Source organism: Astatotilapia calliptera, chromosome 11, assembly GCF_964374335.1.
Source record: "Astatotilapia calliptera chromosome 11, fAstCal68.1, whole genome shotgun sequence".
Lineage (NCBI taxonomy): Eukaryota > Metazoa > Chordata > Actinopteri > Cichliformes > Cichlidae > Astatotilapia > Astatotilapia calliptera.
Window position 1 is genome coordinate 17,398,790 of NC_137432.1, and position 21,936 is coordinate 17,420,725.

General features: G+C 41.2%; 2 protein-coding genes and 1 long non-coding RNA gene across 6 annotated transcripts; 2 read left to right on the forward strand and 1 right to left on the reverse strand.

Moving 5' to 3' along the window:
* The first annotated feature begins 2,404 nt into the window (after positions 1–2,404).
* pnisr (PNN-interacting serine/arginine-rich protein) lies at positions 2,405–9,841 on the forward strand. Of its 4 annotated transcripts, none has more exons than XM_026184727.2 (12): positions 2,405–2,636; positions 3,119–3,227; positions 3,354–3,530; positions 3,635–3,870; positions 4,229–4,394; positions 4,753–4,943; positions 5,061–5,201; positions 5,451–5,550; positions 6,146–6,199; positions 7,625–7,819; positions 7,898–8,984; positions 9,504–9,841. In XM_026184727.2, exons 2-12 carry the CDS (start codon positions 3,140–3,142, stop codon positions 9,535–9,537), a joined length of 2,469 nt encoding a protein of 822 aa, XP_026040512.1. In that variant the 5' UTR covers positions 2,405–2,636; positions 3,119–3,139; the 3' UTR covers positions 9,538–9,841. The 4 variants fall into 4 exon arrangements, with proteins under 4 accessions (XP_026040512.1, XP_026040514.1, XP_026040513.1 ...); XM_026184729.2 differs by having other exon boundaries at positions 7,901–8,984; XM_026184728.2 differs by having other exon boundaries at positions 7,625–7,816.
* Positions 9,842–11,410: 1,569 nt separating this feature from the next.
* coq3 (coenzyme Q3 methyltransferase) lies at positions 11,411–20,613 on the forward strand. The gene is made up of 6 exons (XM_080307855.1): positions 11,411–12,054; positions 14,532–14,669; positions 16,405–16,504; positions 18,155–18,406; positions 19,613–19,772; positions 20,086–20,613. Exons 1-6 carry the CDS (start codon positions 11,861–11,863, stop codon positions 20,256–20,258), a joined length of 1,017 nt encoding a protein of 338 aa, XP_080163981.1. The 5' UTR covers positions 11,411–11,860; the 3' UTR covers positions 20,259–20,613.
* Positions 13,420–13,938, reverse strand: LOC145431779 (uncharacterized). The gene is made up of 2 exons (XR_013912074.1): positions 13,799–13,938; positions 13,420–13,633 (listed from the first exon to the last, which is right to left on the reverse strand). It is a non-coding gene; the product is annotated as an uncharacterized LOC145431779 (long non-coding RNA).
* Positions 20,614–21,936: the final 1,323 nt, after the last annotated feature.

The window sequence follows — 21,936 nt, forward strand, 5'->3', positions numbered from 1 at the left end:
ACCCCCAGAATGACACTAGCACCTGTTTATGCTCAGCAAATGGCTCGATTCCCAAATGGACACAGCAGGTGAAATAAGTATTGAAAGCATCACAGATTTTAGGTAAAAGGAAAAAACATTTCTAAAGGTGCTATTGACATGAAAGTCTTACCAGATGTTGGTAACAATTCACACAGGGAAAAAGTTTTGAATGCAAAGAAAGGTACAGAAAAACCAGAATCAGCAAGTGTTTCAAAGGGTGGGGTTTAGCAAGGTGATGATCCCAAACACCATCAGGGAAACGCAAATGGTTTCAGAGAAAGAAAATAGTGCTGCTAAAATGACGCAGCCAATCACCTGACCTGAATCCAACTGAAAGAACGAAACCTCTTGTGTGTGCTCCAATTGTGGGAATTTTGGAAAAACTGTGGTGCATTTGATGGCACCATAACATCACATCAACAAGGTCATGGGTTTGAATCTCCTGTGTGGAGTCTGCATGCTCTCCATTTAATGCCTGGGTTCTTGCCAGGTGCTCCAACTTCCTCCCACAGTCCAAAGACATGATTGGGGTTAACTGGTGATTCTAACTTGGCTGTAGGTGTGAGCTTGAATGGCTGTCTGTGCAGCTGGGATAGGTTCCAGCCCAACTGTGACCTTGAAATGGTTAAGCAGGTGAAAATGAATGGAAGAATTTTCAGAATATAAATATGTCTGAGTTATTTATTTTTAATGTGAACACCAACATTGCTTCATTCTTCTGTTACTCAATATCATAAACCTTAAACTGGTGCTGTTTGCTATTAAACCTATGATATTCCCCATGATACTGATGCTAAAAGTTAGTTATTAATAAAGCTTTGTGAAACAAAAGCTCTGCCACTTGGTTTGGGTGTAAGATTGATTTGCTTGCCATTTGTAACAGCGTTTTACAGCTGTGCGAATTTCATGTGGGTATCTCCTGTACTTAAGAAAGTAATGAAGGTGAAAAATACTCAAAAAGAGAACACAAATTAGGAAGAACCAAATTTCGACCCAGCATCTTGAACAATAATAAAATATTAAAATGTGACATGCACAATCTGTGGCTGCATACAAATCAAATGTTTGACAATGAAGTGTTTCATTTTAAATGTGTTATTGGAAAAAAAAAAATTCAAGCTAAGAAGCCTTTGATGTTAAATGGCTGTGGCTGCTTTTTGTGCAAAATATTCATTCATTACAAATGAATTATTTTCTGCATTTTTTTTTAAACTAGTTAAAATGATAATAATAACTGATGATCTATACTTTGGAAACTATTTAAATAAAAATGTGCAAGAAACATCTTCAGTTCTAGTCTTTGTCAGATTACCTCTAAGCCTCATGAGCTGCTACACAGACATAACCTCCACAGGAATGAAGCATACAGGACTGATATTAGGCTAACTTGCTTACAGCCTTATACTGTTTTCCAGCCGTTTTGGTGCTGAGGCACGTGATCCAACCAGATCGCCAAAGTCACCATAATGATTGTAAATAATAGAGATGATCTGATATGTTTGAGTGTTGGGCTTCATGTTATCAAAATGAATACGGAAGCGCGATGGTCGTTCAGATATGCTGGGTTATTTAGTAATAAAAACAGGTATGCTGATGTACATGGTACAAGGAGAAAAAGACACATGAACACATCCATCACTATGAAGTAACTACTTACACTATCTATAACAACTGCTGATATCTAAACCATCCTTAATCTGTTAGTTGTGCTCTTCCCACCTTTCTTTTGAAAGAAAATTAACTACTGACGTCCCACGGTTTGCTTTCTTTCAATTTCCTTTATTATTTTACTTTAGGCTGTTTCATTTTTTTCTATTCTAATTTTGGAAGTTCGCTCACTCAGCTGAGTTTTGTCAGGGAGCTTGATGATAACAAGAAGAAGAAGAACTGCAGAGAAACGAGCAGTCGAAAACAAAAAATAGACGTTTCATTACAGGCTTAGAAGGGTCCCTACAAACAGGAAGGCCCTGGGTAGATTTGTTGTTTCAAATCCAAATGGCTGTGGTTCTGAATGCACATTGCGGCACATGCTCTATACCCTCTATGAGGGCGTACGTTGAAAGGCATTTCGGCATTCCAGTTACATGAAAACTACGCAAGCTATAAATGGGTGCTAAAATCACACTGACATCACCATCTGAAGCCTTTGGCGTGCTGCCTTCACTTGCTGCTCGTACAGAAAAGTTTCAAGTGGAAAGACTTTTTTTCCTTCCGTTTCATTTTCAGTTTAATCCCATTTATTCAAGGTTTGACAACAAAACTATTATTTGAGGTTAGGAAATGCACCCGTCATAGCTACAAAATTTTAAAATTAATTAAATGTATTTAATAGCTCAAATTAGAACAACAAATTCAACTTTTTTGACATAGGACAAATGAATGTCCAGTTCACAAGCACTGTATTGCACATACAGTCAGAGACTAGATTGAGTATCTCTTCGACCTTTCAAATAATCTTCCAGCAAACTTTTACTAACCATGGATACTGAATGATTTGTAACTTTCCTATTTAGTTTGAAGGCAGCAGTTCTTCTTTCGTACTTCCTCCGAGCAGCTCGCCTGTACAGCCATTTTGATTTGCGACCGCATCGCCGGAACGAACCCGTCAGGCAAAGGTGGGAATTCTGTAAACTCAAAGCACAGCTTCAGTGTAAATTTCAGCCACTCTTCTTTCCCATTATGGCCTAATTTAAATGAGTGAACCTTTGCTTGGTTGTTGAGAAAAATGTGGTGCTAACTGCTGGTTTTCAGACACAGCCTAGCCTAGCTAATATTAGCTCACGTTAGCATGGCTAAGCTTTCTTAGCTAAAAAAAAAATTAATTAAAAAAAACAAAAAAGAACCAATGCACAATTCCCGAATTAATTTCAGTATCCTATGTAAGTAACGACACAATGTCTCACATTAGGTAGCATCCTAACGTTAAGAGGGAAGTGTCTCCCAACGTACAGCTAGCCGGTCAGTTTGAAGTAGCGTTAGCACTTTATTGCAGCTTGCAATTTCCATTGCCATTTGGCAAGTGTAATTCTACACTGACACACCTCTCCATGTTGAGAGTGCACAATACAATTAAATGTAGCTGATCTGGGTGTTTCAGGTGTAAATCGTGAAAGGAGCAATGTGGGACCAGGGAGGACAGCCCTGGCCGCAATGGCCTCTTAGCCAGCAGCAGTGGATGCAATCTTTTCAGCATCAGCATGATCCAGGTTAGTGAGTGATGCTCATGCACCACAAATGGCATTTTTGCTCCCTCAATAAAAAAAAAAATCTAAATATTTTACAATGGATTCAAAAACTGCACTGGCAACTAGTCTTAATGCACTTTTTTCCAGGTCAAGTGGACTGGGCAGCCCTGGCGCAAGCATGGATAGCCCAAAAAGAGTCTACAGGAGGAGAGCAGCAGAACATCCAGCCCAATGGTCAGGACATCCCAGGCCTCGAATCTGTTGGACAGAATAATCACAGCAACTTTCAGGGTGACCCAGCATTTGGCAGAATGTGGCAACCAGGTACACAATTAAGCCTTTGAGCCATGGCTCTCCCCCTGGGAAAAAAAAACAAAAAACTGTGGAGATTTCTCTTGTGGCTTGTTTAAGTATTTTGTGTTTAACAGAATGGGGAATGCATGGCCAGCCCCCTCCTCCTCCACCCCCTGACCAGGCCTGGATCCCTCCAGGGTCAGGACCAATGGATGTGGTGAACCCCAGCGAGGACAGCAACAGCCAGGACAGCGTGGAATTCAACTCTGAAGCCCACCATGGGGTTTACCCCCAGAACAGCCATGGGTATGGGGCACAGCCCGACAGCTACGCCATGGCCCCCATGGCCATGAACCAGTTTGATTATCAGGTATGCAGATGCTACGGTAGAAACTGTTGAAGCGTTTTGGTTTTAGTGTGACAGCCAAGTAGCACGAGAAGGAGCAATCCATAGACACTCTGCCGGGTCCGAGCATCTAGGCGTATCAGTCGTTTGCTTTCTTGATGCTGTGCAGAGGAAGTGTTGGCTTGTTGAGGATCCAGCATGGTTTGTTATTACTTTATTTGTTGAGTTTTTTTTCTTTTCCCCTTTTAACCCAAGTATACCTTTTAGCTCAGTAAGGAGTGGGGAAAGACAACAGCAACCCCATACCTAGTGACTGCCAAAACAGAGGACCTTAAGTACTTAGAACTGACTTTAATTTTGAGTTTGTGCTGTCTCTCAACAGCATGGAGCTGCCTCATCATTTGCTCCGACACCAGCAAGCTTCCACTCCCCGTACTGGCAGGGTCCTCCTCAGAACAGACGAGATGCCAGACCGCCTGGGTTTCGAGACAGGCCAAGATCCCCTATCCAGCTCCCTGTCAAACCTGAGGCCCCAGCAGCACCATTAGGTGAGTCCTGATGTCGGAATTTTTTATTATTATTTTTTAGTTAATTTATTTAAATTCCTGAACTTTCTAGAAACATTTCAAGAAAATGGTATTGAGGTATGAGATAAATATCAGTAGATGACTATATGTTTAAATAATCGAAGTCCTTATTCCACCTGTGTTGGCTTCATTTTATATGCATACAAAAGGTATTTATAAAAATTTGGTTGTTTAAAAAAAAGAGTCAAATTTAAATAGGTGATAGCTGTAGAAACCGATGCACCATTATTAATACAACAACTTCTTTGTGTACATGGATTTGTACTGGAATAGTTTAATCGTTTGTAAAATATATGTGGATAACACGTTTGATCTCCAGATGCTGTAAAGAGACGCACACTACCTGCATGGATCAGAGAAGGTCTTGAAAAGATGGACAGGGAGAAGCAAAAGAAGCTGGAGCGCGAGCGGATGGAGAAGGAGCGTGCAGAAATGGCAAAAGATGACGTTAAAGGCCATGAGGCTGATGAGGGTGGTGATGGCCCACGTCTGCCCCGCAAGAGTAAATTTGTAAGGAACTCATTTAAGACCCATACTGCAAATAGTTTTGTTTTCCCTCTTCATCTGTAGCAATGATTGGCTATGTTTTCTTGATTGAAACTCATTCTTCTCTTCTGTTTGCATCAGGACAGTGATGATGAGGGCAATGATGATAATGACAACGAAGAAAAGATTTCACTAAAGAAAGCATTTTCTGCGCGGAGTCCCTCGCCCCCTGCAGAAGACAGTGAACCTGAAATGACTGAGGAGGAAAAGGAATTCCAGCTGGTCAGTTTGAACTTTCAAATTACATTCAAGTAGTCAGATTTGAGTGTGATTGTGTAGGTTCTCAGTCCGGGTCATGGCAGTTTTGAGTGTTCGAAAAGGAGGCAACTGGACTTCTTTTCTGATTTGTAGAGGTGAAATGTGTTTACAAACCAAAAATGTCCAGTTGACTCCTTTTTGAGCGCTTGATTTTAATCTAATTGTTGAAATTGATAAAATATTGAGATGTTTGTTAATTTGTCCTTGTTTTAGATGGTGATGACAAAAACACTCCTGACAGAGATCCTTCTTGAGGTCACAAATGAAGAGATCCTGCATGTGGCTAGAGATACTCACAGGAAAGCCACTCGAGGTCTGGTCTTATATTTTCCTCTTTTTGCATTATCTCTGCTTGTCACAAAAACATTGTTTAAATCTGGACAGAATTCGTTACGTGCCTCTTAAAATTACTCCGTAACACCCTGTAAGTGAGGGTGACTGAGCAGCATACATCAGAGTATGTCTGTCTGATATGCATTTCCAACCATTCTCTGCTAATGCATCAGGACACAGCAGAGCAGTGTTTGTCACAGACAGTATTGAAAACCTGTCATGGTATTGGAGGTGCTGCTGAATGGCTGTAAGACTGAATAAAGTCTCAGCGCTGACTCACCTGTAGATACAAGAGACTTCCTCCAGTGAAGTGACTGTGCATTAGTACAGATTGGTTCTTTCGCTCCTGTCCGACTGTTTGACTTGGATGTGTGACAGAAGTTTGTTTGTTAACCCTCTCTCTTTTCTCCATTTCTTTTGTTTTATTTTATTATTTTTTTCTCTTGTTACCAATGGCAGCTCTTGTGAATAGTGCTTTATCTGTGGCCCCATCCCTTTCTCTAGCGACTCTTGCCTTTGAGAAAATGGCAGTATGTGTTTTAACATGTTGTTCCTGTTGTTGATGTGAATCAAAGCTCCTGCAAAACAGCTGGCACAGTCAAGTGCACTGGCTTCTCTGACCGGTCTCAGTGAGTATCCCTTTTTCTGTCACTGGTGGGGAGGGAAGGGAAGTTTCTTTGATTTATAGTCGGGGTTATTAGTCGGAACGTGGGAAAAGCTGTTGGCACAAAGCGTGACACCCAATATTTCACTGCTACTATTTAAGGCAAAAGTGGCATCTGACTTGCTTTTTAGATCTGTGCTTTGAAATTAGAAGCATGCTCTCAAAGACATTACAGACTGTTGAAAGTGTTTAAGAGCTGTATGTGTACTCTTTGTTAATAAGAGGTTTACTGGTGTGAAGTATAAAGTTAAACAAGATTAAGTGCCTTTCATGGGGACTAGGGCTGCCACAAACGATTATTTTGATAGTCGACTAGTCACCGATTATTTTTGCGATTAGTCGACTAATCAGATCATCATCCATTGGACGTACAGCGTACAGCTTATTGCACCAGCAGCATCTGGTCTTATATAACTATCATTAGCTTACAGCTTGAAGTGTTTGTGCTAACTAAAAATAAAGACAATATGGTAGTTTATTAATTTTTAATGAAATTTGCAGATTGTTTCGGTGAAGTTTAATAAACTCCTTGCTTTCTAAAATATAACAGGACACCGGAGTATATTCTCCAGTGTCTCACACTTCTGATAATCAGCTGTCTGCTTGACACTTTTAGCTGTGCAAAAACTATAACTTTAATCTCAGCCAAACCGATTTACTCAGGAACAAATAAAATACTAAAGAAAGCCAAACAATAAAATTTTTAAGTTATCTAAGTGACTTATATATATGTTTAACCTGACTAGCGAAAGACGGCGGTGGGTTTGAAAACGATTTGCCGGGAGTCCGGTGTTCTCACGGCTCTAGTTAGCCTTGCCCCCGCCTAGCTAACGAGCTAGTGGGTAACAGACGTCTCCGAAAACGTCGGAGCGCTTTTGAAAATACGTGGTGTCTTGATAAACTGAGCAGATATTTGAGGTTTACACAGCTACATTCTCGCCTGAAAATATGTTAAACGTTTATTTTGTGACCAAGAAAGAATAATAAGAGTAAAGTTAAAACTAACTAGCTGCCGCCATTGTTGACAACTGCGCTGGGCTGCGCTATGAATTCTGGGACACAGCTTCTTCTTCTTCGGGGTTTAACGGCAGCTGGCATCCTTGTACATGCAGTGCTGCCATCTTCTGTTTCAGTCCGTTATTACACTCTTAAATCCTACTACTCATTCCTGCGTCCTTTGTGATCTTACAAAGCTTCAAACGATGCGTCGACTATTAAATTAGTCGTCGACGATTTTAATAGTCGACGTAATCGTGACTAGTCGACTAATCGTGGCAGCCCTAATGGGGACCTTGAGTTTGGATTGAGTGGTTTCATAAGTGGAACCTGATTTGAGAGCGGATCTTAACAGTTTCCAACACTCAACAACCTGGGGGCTCTGTTGTGGCAGGCGGGCTCGGTGACTATGGTTCAGATGAGAGCGAGGATGAGGATGGCCGTAGCGTCCGAGGATCCGAATCCTCAGACACAGATGAGGAAGAATTACGTCACCGCATCCGGGAGAAGCAGGACGCGTTCCGCCGCAAAGAGCGGGAGATGCAGCTGCTGCAAGAGAAACAAGCTCAGGAGGCGCTGCTAGCACGTGGTAAATATTAAATGTCATTTGTGCAATGTGTGTTACTAGTTCACTTTTAACCTGAGTCTTTGTTTTCTGTTTGTACAGAAGAGATGGCAAAGGAGAGATTAAGTAAAGAAAGGGGGGAATATGATGAAAGTCAGTCAGAATATCCACACAAACAGGACATGAAAGAGAGGGAGGCAGAGCCCTTGGCAGACAGGCGCAGGTCCCGTAGTGAGAGGGAGGGTAGTGAGGGAAAGCATTCAGGCAGAGGGAAGGAACGCTCAGGGAGAGGCAGCAGCGATTCTCCCACCAATGGTCACAGCAGCAGCTCCCGCTCCACCTCCAGCCACAGCAGCAGTCGATCTTCCTCCTCCTCATCTTCTTCCTCGGTATCTTCCCGTAGCTCCTCTCGATCTTCCTCCCCGCGAAGGAAAAGGAGACGTAGTCGCTCCTCATCCCACAAAACCCGGCAGCGCAGCCGCAGCCACAGCTCACACAGGCATCGTAGTGATCGCAGTGAGAAGGGCAGGGACAGGAGGAGGAGCAGTGCAGAGCGATCAGGCCGCCACAAGAAAGATCGGAGTGATTCCAGGGAGCGCAGGAGTCGAAGGAGTAGATCTAGGTCCAGAGACAGGGCCAGAGAGAGGGCCAGAGGAAGTCGCAGTCGCAGCAGAGACAGGGAGAGGGATAGAGAGAGGAAAAGGAGTCGGGAACGCAGGGACAGCAGTCATAGTCGCAGCAGCAAACATAAACAAAAGGCCTCTAGTAAAGACAGAGAGAGGAGGAGGGAAAGGAGTCGTAGTCATGAGAAAGACAAGAAAAAGAAGGATAAAGATAGAGACAAAGAGGTGGATAAAAAGAAGGAAAAGCCAAAGACCAAAGAGAAGGAAAAAGGGAGCTCTGTAGTTAGTGAAGAGAATGGCAAATCTAAGAAAAGGAAAGAGAGCGAGTTAGGAACCGATTCTCAAACTGACAAGCACTCGCGACATGATAGTAAAGCCAGCAAGAAGGGCTCGGCCAAAGCTAGCAAGAGGCACTCAGACTCTGACTCAAGTAGATCCCCCTCCCCTGAAGTTAGCAAGGAAAAAAAATATAAGAAATCCAAACGTAGTCGCTCAAGATCGACGGAAAAATCTCACAAGTCTGGTAAGAAGGCAAGCCGCAAACACAAGTCTAAGTCGCGATCAAGGTAGTATTCGTTTTTTTCTCTTTCAAAATACTTTATAATACTGTTTTCATTGTGATTTCTCTCGAGTCTTTGATCTGTTGTAGTAGCTGAGAGGAAAATGTTGGCTGTTATGAAAATTTAATGTTTAATACAGCTACACGTGCCTGACTGTGTAAAGTCAGGTCTCATGAATTAAAGGCTTAAATCTTTCACAACGGTTTTCTATGTCAAATGCAAATATGCCATGACTGAATACTAGCAAGTACCGCTTCCCTAGAGCATCTGCCTGATTTGTCTGGTTCCTGGCCAAAATAGAGGGCGAAAATGTCAAATTGAGCCAAACAAACAAATTTGTCTTTTCGCCATGTTCTGCAGTTTAATTTGCATCTGTAGAATTTGTATAACATCAGTTTTTATGGAAGTTTTCTGCCATATTTATAGTCTTGACAGTATTTTTGGTGAAACGTGTTTTGTTCTGTTGTGCACTGCAATCAGTGTCATTAGTGCAGGAATAATGTCGTGTTCATAACTTTCTTTCAGGTCGACGTCTCCCTCCCGTCGTAGCAGACGCTGAGGAGCACAGTCACTGCCCTGATCTGTGCACTTTGCCATTTTAAATTCCATGAGTTGAACAGGCTTGTCTCATTATAGAGGCAGTTGTGTAGGTGAAAACCCCCTCATACTTTTCTTTTACTGTAAATATGTTCTTTTTAAAGTGTGCCTGAAGAACAAGTTTGAATGGTAGGAGTTTCCATTATCATGCACAGTTTAATTACACACTAAAAAACTCAAGTGAAACTGTGTATATTTTAAAAAAAGATTAACTTTTTCTCCAATTATTGTAAGATGTCTAATAAACTGTTTCTTGTCTTGCCTCACTACCTCTCTGACCTTAATTCAGTATTTACTAACACAGTATTTAATGATGCGTGTTGCAATTGCATTAAACTTAACCATACAAAGCAGGATCCTGCTACTTCCCAGAGATTACAATAATTCCCACTTTAAGGCTGCATGTGTTCAGCTGTCAGTGCTGCTGGATGGAAGTAGTGTTGCAAAAACCGTGCATTGATAGAATGAATGGTAGAAAGTAACTTAAAACATTTTCTCAGTTTTCTGAAGAACGGTTGCTTTGTCCATAAGTATTTACAAGTTGTGCTACTTCTGTTCCACTAGGTACTGCAAATGGTGCACTTTGTATTCCTTACCATATTTTATATAAGTTTTAGAGTGTCACTTTTTAAGCTAAATCTACAAGTTTGTTGCTGTTTTGTTATAGATAAAGCAATGCAGCAATATTTAAGTGATTAAATAAGTTATTTTAATCAAATCAATTTAGATCTACAACATCAAAATGTAATTTAGAAATCTAAAAGGTTGTTTTGTATAAGAACTTTTACTTTAGGAAAAAAATATTTTTTGATGCTGTAGTTAGGATAATGGTTTCTGTTTAAAGCATCAAATTGCTTGTTTGTTCATACTGAAAAACAGTTATTCAATATAAAATATTAACACTTCAATAGTTTCACTTCTTACATAGCACATCGTTAAAGGCTCTCAGCTGCAGGTGAGCCTGAAAATTGTGCTCAGTGTTTGGTACACCATTGTTTCTGATCTTTTTTTTTCTTTTTTTTAAATCCTGGAACATAAAAATATAACATGAGCACATCCAGACAGTTTTCTGAAAGGTGATGCTTGGATTTGGCCTTGGAAAAAAACAAAAAAAACAACTCTTCATGTCATGCATCCGAACACTGAGTCCAAGCGCTGACGAGGGAGCACAGGTTAGTGTACCACATGAGTACTTGAAGCCTGTGCAGGTTAAATGCTTAATCACATTTAGAATTTGGAGACAACAGTCAACACAAAAATCTTCATCTCACGTCCCTCAAACCATTCAGATGTTTCCACTGTGCCAGAAACGCTCTTGTCATAGGTGATCTTACTGTTTTGTTCCACATGTGAACATAATACAAGTTATCACAAATTACACCCTAGTAGTAAAAAAATAGTCATCAGTAACATATGATTGGCCAGTGAAGTTATCAGTTTTGGTTTTTCCCCAATGAGTAAACTTTTTTTTCTGTTTGTACAGAGATGATTGGCACTTTAAAAAAATGAAACTAGTTAAATGTTTGATCAGGCATCACAACTGAGAGCATGACTCCCACGAATCCATTTTAAAACATAAATTAAAAAAAAACTGGGAACAAATAAAGCTGTCGAACTTTCATTTCCTACTGTGCAAACACTGATTTTTAGTGAGTGGTTTGCAATATCCGATTTCTTTACTGATGGATCCTATTAACCTGCAAGTGATTACTGGGTAAAGTGTATTGGACAAATGAAACTAACCAAAGTCATTAGACTCTACTTTGTCCAGTTGGTCAGGTCTCAACTGGGACTTTTTAATTTTTAAACAATCAAGGAAGAACTTGGCATACTTTTACTGCTCATATTTATTCTTTCGAATACCATAGAGCAGACACAAGCAGTCAAAAAAGAAAACTGGCATAGCATAAAATTAAATACATAAAATATAAATAGATGAAGAGTGGCAGAGGCACTGGGTCCTTAGCAGCTCAAGAGGACATGGGGAATAATTGAAAAAGATAGTCAACGTCAATGATGACGAAACTGAAAATAGTAACTGTAATCTGGAAGCAGGCTTTACAGGGGAGCATCTCGCTGGTTTTACCTGAGAGGCCCGAGAAACTAGAGTGGAGAAGTGGGCTCATCTCCAAAGGCAGAGGAGGGCAGCAGTGCAACGGCGACGGTGAGAGCTGCGCTTAAATCTCAGCGTAGAAGAAGAAGGAAACCCAGCGACGCTGAACTCCAAAGACGAAGAAGACTGTTTATTATGAACTTCACAGCTAGTACCTCGATGGTTTTATGACATGTACTCCAACAAGTTTCGCCGCCTCATGTTAGGGCTGCACTGCCTTAAAACGACCGCTGTTTGTGGCCTGGTCCAGAGGGCCGCTGGTCGAAGCGGGTTCGGCTGGACTGCGGTGTGTAAACAGCGGACACTGTGGCTGCAGAGGAGCGCCTGTCGGGAGATAGAACGACGTGCTGTGCTCCGTCAAAACGGGTATTTAGCAGACACACTCGTGTGGTGACACCTTCCTTTCCAGTGCCACACTGTATAAGAATATTTGGGGGACCGGAAGCAGGGCTAGAAATCAGTATTTTTTTTTTCAAAAGAAAAAAAGAAACTAAAACTCAGTGAAATTTAGCAGCATACAGCTACTGCTTAGACTAAGAGGTCCGACGAGGCTCACCCTGGTAGCTCTACGACTCTGGACAGCTGATACATAGTGCATCATAAATATGTTACGGAAACAATTCTAATTACTACTCTGAAATTTAATACAAGCATCCTTTTGCATCCAGAAAGATAGTCAGGTTTGTCATTTTGTTAAATGAACTGGACTGATTTGTGAAATGTGTGATGCTCCTCCAATACTCCGATACTTTATAGTCAAAGTATCTTAAAGTTGAGTACCTTTGTGGATGGCTATCATATTAGAAAGGCTTCCAAGCAGATTATCTCTGCACAAACCGATTCATTGCTTACAGACACGATTTTCAGTGTCTTGATGTGTCCTGTGGCTGAACACTTTTCACCATTTTTTTTAGAACACTAAAAATGCTGCCTTTTTCTTTTACTCAAGTGATAGCATTTTGAGCATGTGACTTATGCATGAACTAAAAAAACAAAATTTGGCACAATTCAGCATTTGTAAAAATTTGCACGTCACCAGAGATTGCATCATTACCGAACCATTTTACACGTTTTTTTTTTACATGTCTTTACTTGGTTTTAGCAAGATGAACTGAATGAAATGGGTACTGAGGGTTAAATACCAGCACAACCTTTTGTTTTAGAATTTGCATTTGCGATTTGCATCTTCAGAAACTATATGTTTGATGTCAGTAGCAAAAGGGCTTGGTATTTTGCTTGTTAGATTAACTCATTTTCTTCAGTTTTACTGCACTCAGTGTGTCCAAAGTATGGTGAGCACAGCAGAATGCAAAATACTGGATAGGATAAGAAAAACAGTAAGCTCACATATGAGAGCCAATGATACTGATATTGGTACATAGCCCAACACAGTGCATCCAGAAAGTACACGACTGCTGGTGTTTCATCATGTTACATCCTCATTCCAAAATGATTAAATTCATTATTTACCTAAAAAGATCCACACAATACCCCATAGTGACACGGTTAATAAAAGGTTTGCTTTAAATTCTTTTAAATTTACTAAAAATAGCAACCAAATATGTTCATATATGTATTCAAAGCCCCCGCTATGACACTCAAAATCATGTACATCCTGGTTCCACTGGTCATCTGATGATTCTATAACTTGATTGGAGTCCACCTGTCTAAATAAGGCCCCACAGTTAACAGTGTATGTTGGAGCACAAACAAAGCAAGGAATTGTCTGCAGACCTCTGACACAGGATTTTATTGAGGCACAAATCTGGAGAAGGTTACAGAAAAATTACTCTTCATCAAAAATATCACCATCATCTGTAAATAGAAGTTCTGCCTGAGTCAGGTAGGTGACCAAGAAAGCGATTGTCAGTCTGACAGCTCCAGCGTGGAGAGAGGAGAAACTTCCAGAAGGATAATCTTTTCTCCAGCATTACGCCAATCAGGCCTGTATGGGAGAGGGTCAGACAGAAGCCAATTCTCAATAAAAGGCACAAGACAGCCCACCTGGAGTTTACCAAAAGTCACTTGAAGGACTCTCAGACCATGAGAAACAAAGATTGAACTAAATGCTAAACATCATGTCTGGTGGAAACAAGGTATCGCTCATCACCTGGCCAATACCATCCCTACAGTGAAGCTTGGTGGTGGTAGAATCATGCTGGGAGATGTTTTTTTGGCAGCAGGAACTGGGAGACTAGTCAGCCTTAGCTTGGATCGCAGACTGGGGCGAAGGTTCATCTTCCAACAGGACAACAACACTAAGCACACAGCCAAAATAACAAAGGAGTGACTTTAGCCAGAGCTCAGACTTGAACATGATTGAAGTTTGAGATCTGAAAATGGCTGTGTACCAACTCCCACTCTGTCCAACCTGATGGAGCTTGAGAGTTTCTGCAAAGAAGAATGAGAGAAACTGCCCAAAGATAGGTGTGCAAAGCGAGTAGCATCAAACTGAGCAAAGACTTTGAATACTTACATGGCATATTTTTTTTCTATTTTTAATAAAATTGCAAGAATTTCAAGCAAACCTTTTTACTCATTATGAAGTGATAATCAAGTCCATGTTGGAATAAAGCTTTAACATGACAAAATGTGGAACAAGTGAAGTGCTGTGTATACTTTTTGGAATATGTGTGCAAACAGCTCGACTCCACACACTCAACACAGCTGTCGGGCTACTCAGCTGCAGGTTCTGGAGAAGAATTTTGAATCAAAAAGTATAGTGAGATTTTTATTATTTATTATCGACACTATAGAACAGTCTTTTGTTGGTTCCTTGTTTATTTGGCTTGGTTGTTTCTACTTTAATGGCTGTTTTTTGTTTGTTTTTTTTCCACATGCAGCGTTCGGTCAGCTTCTCACAGCACCGTGGACCCTGATGAACTGAGGAAGTTCCAGTCGTTGGCAAACAAGTGGTGGGATGAACAGGGAGAATTTGCAGCTCTTCACGCCATGAACGACCTGAGGGTGCCTTTTATACGGTACACAATCCGCCCGTCAATCTTCATCAGAGGCGCCAACAGATGGTGTCAACGTAACATAACCCAAAGGAAAGCCGGGCGGCCTCGTGGTATCTGAAAGCAACTTGTGAGGATACAAGGAAAAATAAGAGAAATTGAAAGTGACAGGGTTCTTCCAAATATCAGTACATTTTCAGCCAATAGTGTTTCAGCTGCTTTGGCTCTACACGTGTGCATGTTTTGGGGGTCGGCTGGGGCTGTTTTGATTGATAAGATCTGTTGTTCAGGACCCTTTGCTGTAATCATGACAGCCATCCAGCCAAGAGCCCAGTGCTGTGTTCCCCTCCCCCACCCTGGGATCTTCTTGGTGGTGGTGATGATGATGTGTGCTTATGGTGACAGTATGACAGATCTAGTGTCAGTGATGTCTGAGTGGGGATGATTTGCCCAATAAGATTTTACCCTCAGGGCAAGTTGAAATGAGAGACAGCAGCAGTGCTGCCACTGTTGCTGCTGGAGCTCTGCGACTCTGATAGTTCATCCTGCCAGGGTGCCTTATTTTCTTCATTGTTTCAGTGTGTGCTTTAGTTCTGTAATACATGGTGTTGTACACAGACTCAGGATCTGTGCAGATACCCCGTGTAGTAACCAAATGCAATGTCTTTAACAAAACAGGGTTTAGTGTTTGATTTGCCTTAGTTATTAGCAAAATGGTCTATTTTGTCCTCAAAATGTTACACTGACAGCAATACAGTGAATCATAACTATACATGCAATGGTGACAAATTAAAGGAAAAAAATCTGCCCTTTATTGTGAGGAATTCAGAGTTTCCATCATACTTGTCCTCTTATCAAAGGATACAGATTTATGTCCTGATGGGAGTGGTCTTTTCCAATATGGCAGTTGTAACCTTCTGTAGGACATGAGTGGGTCACTGAAAGGTTTGATTATTATGAAAATGATGCGAACCATATGCTACAGTTTTCACAGTCAGCTGATCTCAACGAAGTTGAACACGGAGATATTTGGATCCATATGATAGATGGCTTACTCTACCAGCATCACCAAAGTGAGGGAACACAGTATGATAGGGAAAAAATGTAGAGGTCATTATTTGACTTTTTATTCATTGTGTATGCAAATTTACCTGTGTGACAAAATGTTTACCCACAGTTTCTAAAATATAAAGTTGGAAAACACTCAGAAATACTTCAGGTTTGAGACTGAATTTCTTTTTGGGGTTTTTGGTTCATTAAGTCAAAGTAAATTTTATGAAAATAATCACTGAGTTCATGCTGACGGTAATGGTTTATCATGTGCTGATAGTTCAGCAGTAGCTTTTGTCTGGCTCTGTCTGGGTGGTGGTAGTGCGAGGAGGTAGTTAGATGGATGTAAGTATATTTTGGCACCTTAGCAGAGCTTTAATGACGAGCATGATGTGCAGTCAGGTCTCAGCCTGTTCCCATGTTTCGGGCCTCAGGCAGGAGGCTGTCGGACTGTATATCAGGGAAGGAAGTGAGGATGCTTGTTTGCTGGCTGACACTGTTGCTCGGAGCGATTTGAGAGAAGATGGTGTAATACACCATGGAGTTACCCCTACACTTCCTCATGCTAAGCGGCTTCTCATAGACTTTGGAGGTTCACAATTTCATATCTGCCCACTGTTCTTTTACTTTTAAGCGTTAGGTCTGTTGTAGAGTATTCTGAAATATCTTGAAGACTTGGGAATGGGAGATATATTTTTACCTTGCACAGGGATAACCTGCTGAATGTGCACAGAGCGCGCCATCCCGGGAAGCCACTCGCAGGACTGAAGATCCTGGACGTCGGTTGTGGAGGAGGCCTGCTCACAGAGGTAAAAAGCGTCCGAAAGCTGCAGACTCAGAGCAAACAACAGCGCCAAAGAAAAGCGTCTTTCCTGCTACATATTATCTGTCTGGGCGCAATTGTTTCAATTGCTACCTTTCACGTCACATTGAGTCTTTTCTTCCCTCGTGCAGCGTAAATATGTGCCTTCGATGTGCTTCAGTGCCAGGCTTCTCGCATGCATACGCAGCAGAGCCCGGATAAACATTTCAACGTCAGCCCGGTGCTCGTTCTGCTTTGATCTGACTGGTCACGGCGTGGTGGATCGGACAGTCGGTCGTTTACAGTTGTTTATCTGTTTGTTAGCGCTGATAGCTGCATGACTGGGACGGAGCTTTGATGTGAGCTGAGGACTCACCAGCTGTGCTGTGTGATCTCTGAAGACAAAATCAGGTCCTGTTCTTATACAGCTCCGTCACACAGGTTGTCTTATTGAGACACAGACACACATGATAAGAGCGCCTGTTAAGGCTGTGACTGTTATTGTGTGTCTGACCGTCTCTTAGCTAACAGTCCTACCATCACACGGGATCAGCAGCGGAAGGATGGATAACAGGCCCCTGGGCGAAAAAGCTCTTCAGTCAGACTTGGATGTTTAGCTTTTGTCCACAGGAGGGCACCGTTCACACCAAACCCTTATTTAGTGCATGTTCCTGCATATCGCTGCTATGTTTTTCCCCACTCTATTTACAGTGCCAGCACAGCGTCTTGTGGAGATGAAATGATGCTTTACTACCATGATTGATATTGTTTTAAATTTCATGAGTTGTTGTTGTTGTTGTTGTTGTTGTTTTGGGTTTCTTTTACTCAACAACCACAAAATCTCTTGTATTAATTGACATGTTTTAGATATATTATAAAAGCCTAACATTGAATTCAAATAACTCTCATTAGACCTACACTGTGCTGTATTTACCTGCATGTAAAACAACAATCCCCATTTACTAGTTCTTCTTCTTATGAAGATGGACAGGTTATGGATGAGTGTGGATGAAGTGAATGATGGAAGTCAGGAAATTTTCTTTCTCTCATTAAATTTTGTATTCCAGAATTTAATAGTTCATGCAAATCGGTGCCTATTACCCCCCAGTGAATATATTACTGTAGATAAACATAAGGCTTGTGGAAATGTGAGTTCCAACACATAATCAGTGACTTCACAGTCAAATGAGCACAGCATCCTGAAGAAGACAGGTTAGATAACAAAGCAGTAACATTTCAAGTTTGTTAGTACAACATTATTTGTGTGTAAGAGTCAAGTTTTTCTACTAAGACTAAGTAAAATATGAGTTATTGTGATACAGATATATATTTTTTTTATAATGCAAGACAAATGTTGCTCATATTGTTAGCTGTTGTGGTTGAACAGTGACTTATTTTTTAAGTATTTAGCATAGTTAATATGATTGATGTATAATGTTATATTTGTCATCCAAAGAGGACAATGAAAAATCGTATTCTTATTCCTCAAAGCTAATGCAACTAATATATTATTCATTTAAAATGTGTGCTTTGTCTACTTTTATCATTTTTAATATGGTTTTGTACTGTCTGTTCTTCTTTTAAGTGTATCGTATTCGGCTCTGCTTTTTTAAAAAAAAGTTTGACGTGCAGTTCTCTGCTCCTCATCCTCCTCCAGCCCCTGGGTCGTCTGGGAGCTAAAGTTTTGGGTATAGATCCAGTGGAAAACAGCATTGGCACCGCCCAGCTGCATTCGTCCTTTGACCCGGACCTATGTGAGCGGGTGTCCTACCAGGTGTGCACCCTGGAAGAGCTCTCAGGAGGAGAGGATGAAGGAGCGGGACACTTTGATGCTGTGGTGGCGTCTGAGGTTGTGGAACATCTGGCTGACCTGGAAACGTTCGCCTTCTGCTGCAGCCAAGTGCTAAAGGTGCTGTTTGTTGTTTTATTGTTTCGTTTTGTTTTTTAATACTTTGACTCTGATATTTGTGTGTTAATACTGCACTTGTGTTTGCATATCAGGTAGAGGTTCCCTCTCTCTGAATTAGACAGTTATGGGTGCCCGAGTCAGCACCGGGCTGGACGGGGTCTGTGGATGACCTGCTGTGTTTTTCTGTGTGTGCCTTGTACTTATCATTGAAAAGTTTCAGTGAAAGCCGTGGTCCATACTGCAGCCTGGGGGTCAGAATCTCCTAGGTTAGTGGGCCAAAAGTAGCTGAGAGGGGGGGGGAAAAAAAGCTTAATACAGGAGGTTAAGTCATGACTGGAATTCTTTCTCTCTCTCTGGTCTAAATCTTTCTTCTGCACTTTCATTAAAAAAAAACCCAAACACAATAATGTTTAATATTTAGTATTTACTGTTATATTTCCATATATCATCGTGATGTTGTTTATTGTATTGCTCTCGTTTTCTTCTGCTTGTTTTCTTTTTTCTTTCTCAACAGGTGATCCAGGTGATTGGTATATGTATTTTTTTTAATTTTTTTTTGTCTGCTTATTTAGTTGGTTTTTGTTTTTTTTTTCCCCCTTTATCCCCGTCCCTCTTCTCCGCTGTTTTTTTTTTCACCCTCTTCCTTTCTCCCTTTTCTTTTCTTCATTCAAGTCTGTCCCGTATCTAGCAAGTGAAAATAAAAAAATAAATTAAATAAACAATAAAAGGTGAATCAAATAGACCATTACGGCAAGGCTGGGATGGTCAGTTTGGTAAAGTAAATCCGTTGGGCATCTTTCCTCGCCTTTAGACAATAATTCTGATGGCAAAAGAGCCAAACGGGACAGGCGAAAAGAAAAAAAAAAAGACCCCCAAACATTTAAATGTACTTTTCTTGACCACGCATACATATATTTTTTTGATGCTCATGCTTTTATTTATTTTTTCTCTCCCCTCCTGTTCAACCTATTTTTCTTGGCCTTGTTGAACTTTGAGGTTTGGCATCCTTCCAGATCTCGCACGCTGGATTTTGTCCTCTGAAAGCCTTAAATCCATTCTATAAATACCCTGCTGCATCTCGTAGAAGAGCTCCTCCCTTGTATATCACCTGCAGAGGTGTCATGAAATGTGTTTCCAGAAGTAACGCAGTCTATTTAATTTATATTTCATGAATCAAACCTTTCCATTTTTGCTCCCTGTGTGCAGCCAGGTGGCTCACTATTCATCACGACTATAAATAAAACCAACCTGTCCTACGTGCTGGGCATTGTTGTAGCGGAGCAGCTGCTGCGCATCGTGCCCGACGGGACCCACGACTGGGAGAAGTTTGTCAGCCCAGTAGACCTGGAACGCCTCCTGGAGTCTCGTAAGTCCCTTTGGAGGGAGGAAAAAAAAAGAAGCTCCCACTGATTATAGAAAACAGACTAAAAATGCAAAGGTTTTTGTTTTTTTTAAATAATTAAGTGGGCAAATCTATGTGGAACTAAGTAAATATACCATATTACAAAAGGTCGCTACAAGATGTAAAAGTTTTTTTTAAACAGCAGTAAATTTTGAGGATTTCTGTGTCCATAAATTGTCTGCAAAGCTCATTTTATAATTCGTGTTCAGGAGTAGTGCAAAAATAAAAATCTAATTTTGCCTTTTGTGTTGACATCAGTGTCTTCCTTCTTTGTTAGATGGTTTCTCGGTGCAGTCTGTCAAAGGAATGCTGTACAACCCCCTGTCGGGAGCCTGGAGCTGGACCGACAGCACTGCCATCAACTACGCCCTCCACGCTGTCAAACTGAGAAAACAGGCTGAGGACAGCAGCCTCCACCCAGAGGACCACACCATAGAAAGTAGCAGCTGAGCCACGCCAATTGAGAAGAAATCCAAAAATGAGAAATAATAACTCAGATGCGAGCGGCCCTGACATCCTGTCGGCCAGCTGTGACGCAGCACATGAGACTGAGTTTATTCAAGGAAAGGGACAAACTGCCTGCAAACAGAATTAGAGATGTGCTGCATTTGGCAGACCCATTGATGCTGTGCTGTGCTGCGTGAGCGCTGAATACATGTCTAGTGTTTGATAAGCTGTGTAAAGCAACGGTGCATCCTTTAATTGTGTAATCATTTTCAGCATATGCTGTCCTGCGTCAGTGTGGTGTTTGAGGCTGAATAGTTAAAGGTTTGCAACATCCTCCATTAAAACTGACCTCACATCAGTTTGATTTCTCAAGAATGAACGCATGAGAGTGAAAAATGTGATTATTTGGAATGCTAACAAAAAACAAACAAACATGATTTCGGGTTTTTAGATGTTAATATTAATTTATATTTTGTGTCCACAGAGGGGAGGGGCAACCATTTCCTGTGGGATTATAAGGGGTCTGGTCTCATGTGGACGTATTACATAATACAGATCTCCCTCGTGCAGAGAATAAGTCATGCTTGCATGATGGTCTTAAAGAGACCAGAAATATGACTGTAGAACATGTGCAGAAGCTAACAGAGCACGCTGTGAGGACTGAGCACTACACCTATTTCAATTTCAGATATGTTGACATTTCACCGGTTTAAAAAAAAAAAATGCTCTTTGTATATACATATTTTAAAAAGAACTCTCCCTCTCACCCTCTGGGGGGTGGTATGTGTGTGCTCCTCACGTTCAGGTCCTCTACCAGAGGCCTGGAAGTTAGAGTGCTCTGTGCAGTGTCTTAGCTGGTCCTTGGACTGCACTCTCCTGGATGGAGACCTTTGATGTTGTGCCTGGAATCTGCTCAAGCTAATTTTCCAGCTCCTTTATGCTTCTATTACCACTAGGACCACTTTGGATTTTACCTTCCACATCTGCTCCAGATGTTTCTTCAGCACCTGGTTCTCCATTTTCTTGTGCTCCTTCTTCCCGATGTTGCTGTCCGGTAGGATTACAACATCTATGACAACTGCGGTCTTCTGTTCCTTGTCAACAATCACTACAATACTGCTTGGTTTGCCAGCAGCTTCTATGTGGAAGTGGAAGTCCCACATGACCTTACTCCTGTTGTTCTCAACCACCTTTTGTGATTGAGGACTTGGGGACTTCTAGTCCATATGCAGCACAGATGTTCCTGTACGCTATCACAGCCACTTGGTTGTGCCTCTACATCTATGCAGTTCCAGCTTGCTTCTTACATCCTATTACTATATGTTGGATAGTCTCTGGGGCACCTTTGCACACTGTTCAACTTTGTTCCCTTTGTAGACTCAACCCTCTATCTGATGCCTAGAGCCTGTTCTTGTGCTGCTGTGTTAGAGACTCTGCGCTGTGCTTTAAGTCTGTGTTGTGCCAGAAAAATGATTTCAGGAATTTGCCCCAAAATGATTGTCTATATTTAAACTGTTTTAAATGACTTGTCAACCCACAGTCTGTCAAACACATGACAAGCATGTCTCTTAAGAATGATATCAAGCCATTTTGAGCCAGAAATAAAACAGTCCTGTCACAAGGTAAGAAGCTGCAGTCGGTTTTTGGCAAAGTGACTTTTATGTATCCTATATTTATCTAG

Excerpts from the sequence above, each read along its gene's own strand:
- pnisr (XM_026184727.2), top strand. The coding sequence starts at position 3,140 with ATGTGGGACCAGGGAGGACAGCCCTGGCCGCAATGGCCTCTTAGCCAG. Across the intron at positions 3,531-3,634 it reads TGGCAGAATGTGGCAACCAG|AATGGGGAATGCATGGCCAG; the intron begins GTACACAATTAA and ends TGTGTTTAACAG. Across the intron at positions 8,985-9,503 it reads AAGTCTAAGTCGCGATCAAG|GTCGACGTCTCCCTCCCGTC; the intron begins GTAGTATTCGTT and ends ACTTTCTTTCAG.
- coq3 (XM_080307855.1), top strand. The coding sequence starts at position 11,861 with ATGTACTCCAACAAGTTTCGCCGCCTCATGTTAGGGCTGCACTGCCTT. Across the intron at positions 12,055-14,531 it reads GCTGTGCTCCGTCAAAACGG|CGTTCGGTCAGCTTCTCACA; the intron begins GTATTTAGCAGA and ends TTCCACATGCAG. Across the intron at positions 19,773-20,085 it reads GGAACGCCTCCTGGAGTCTC|ATGGTTTCTCGGTGCAGTCT; the intron begins GTAAGTCCCTTT and ends CTTCTTTGTTAG.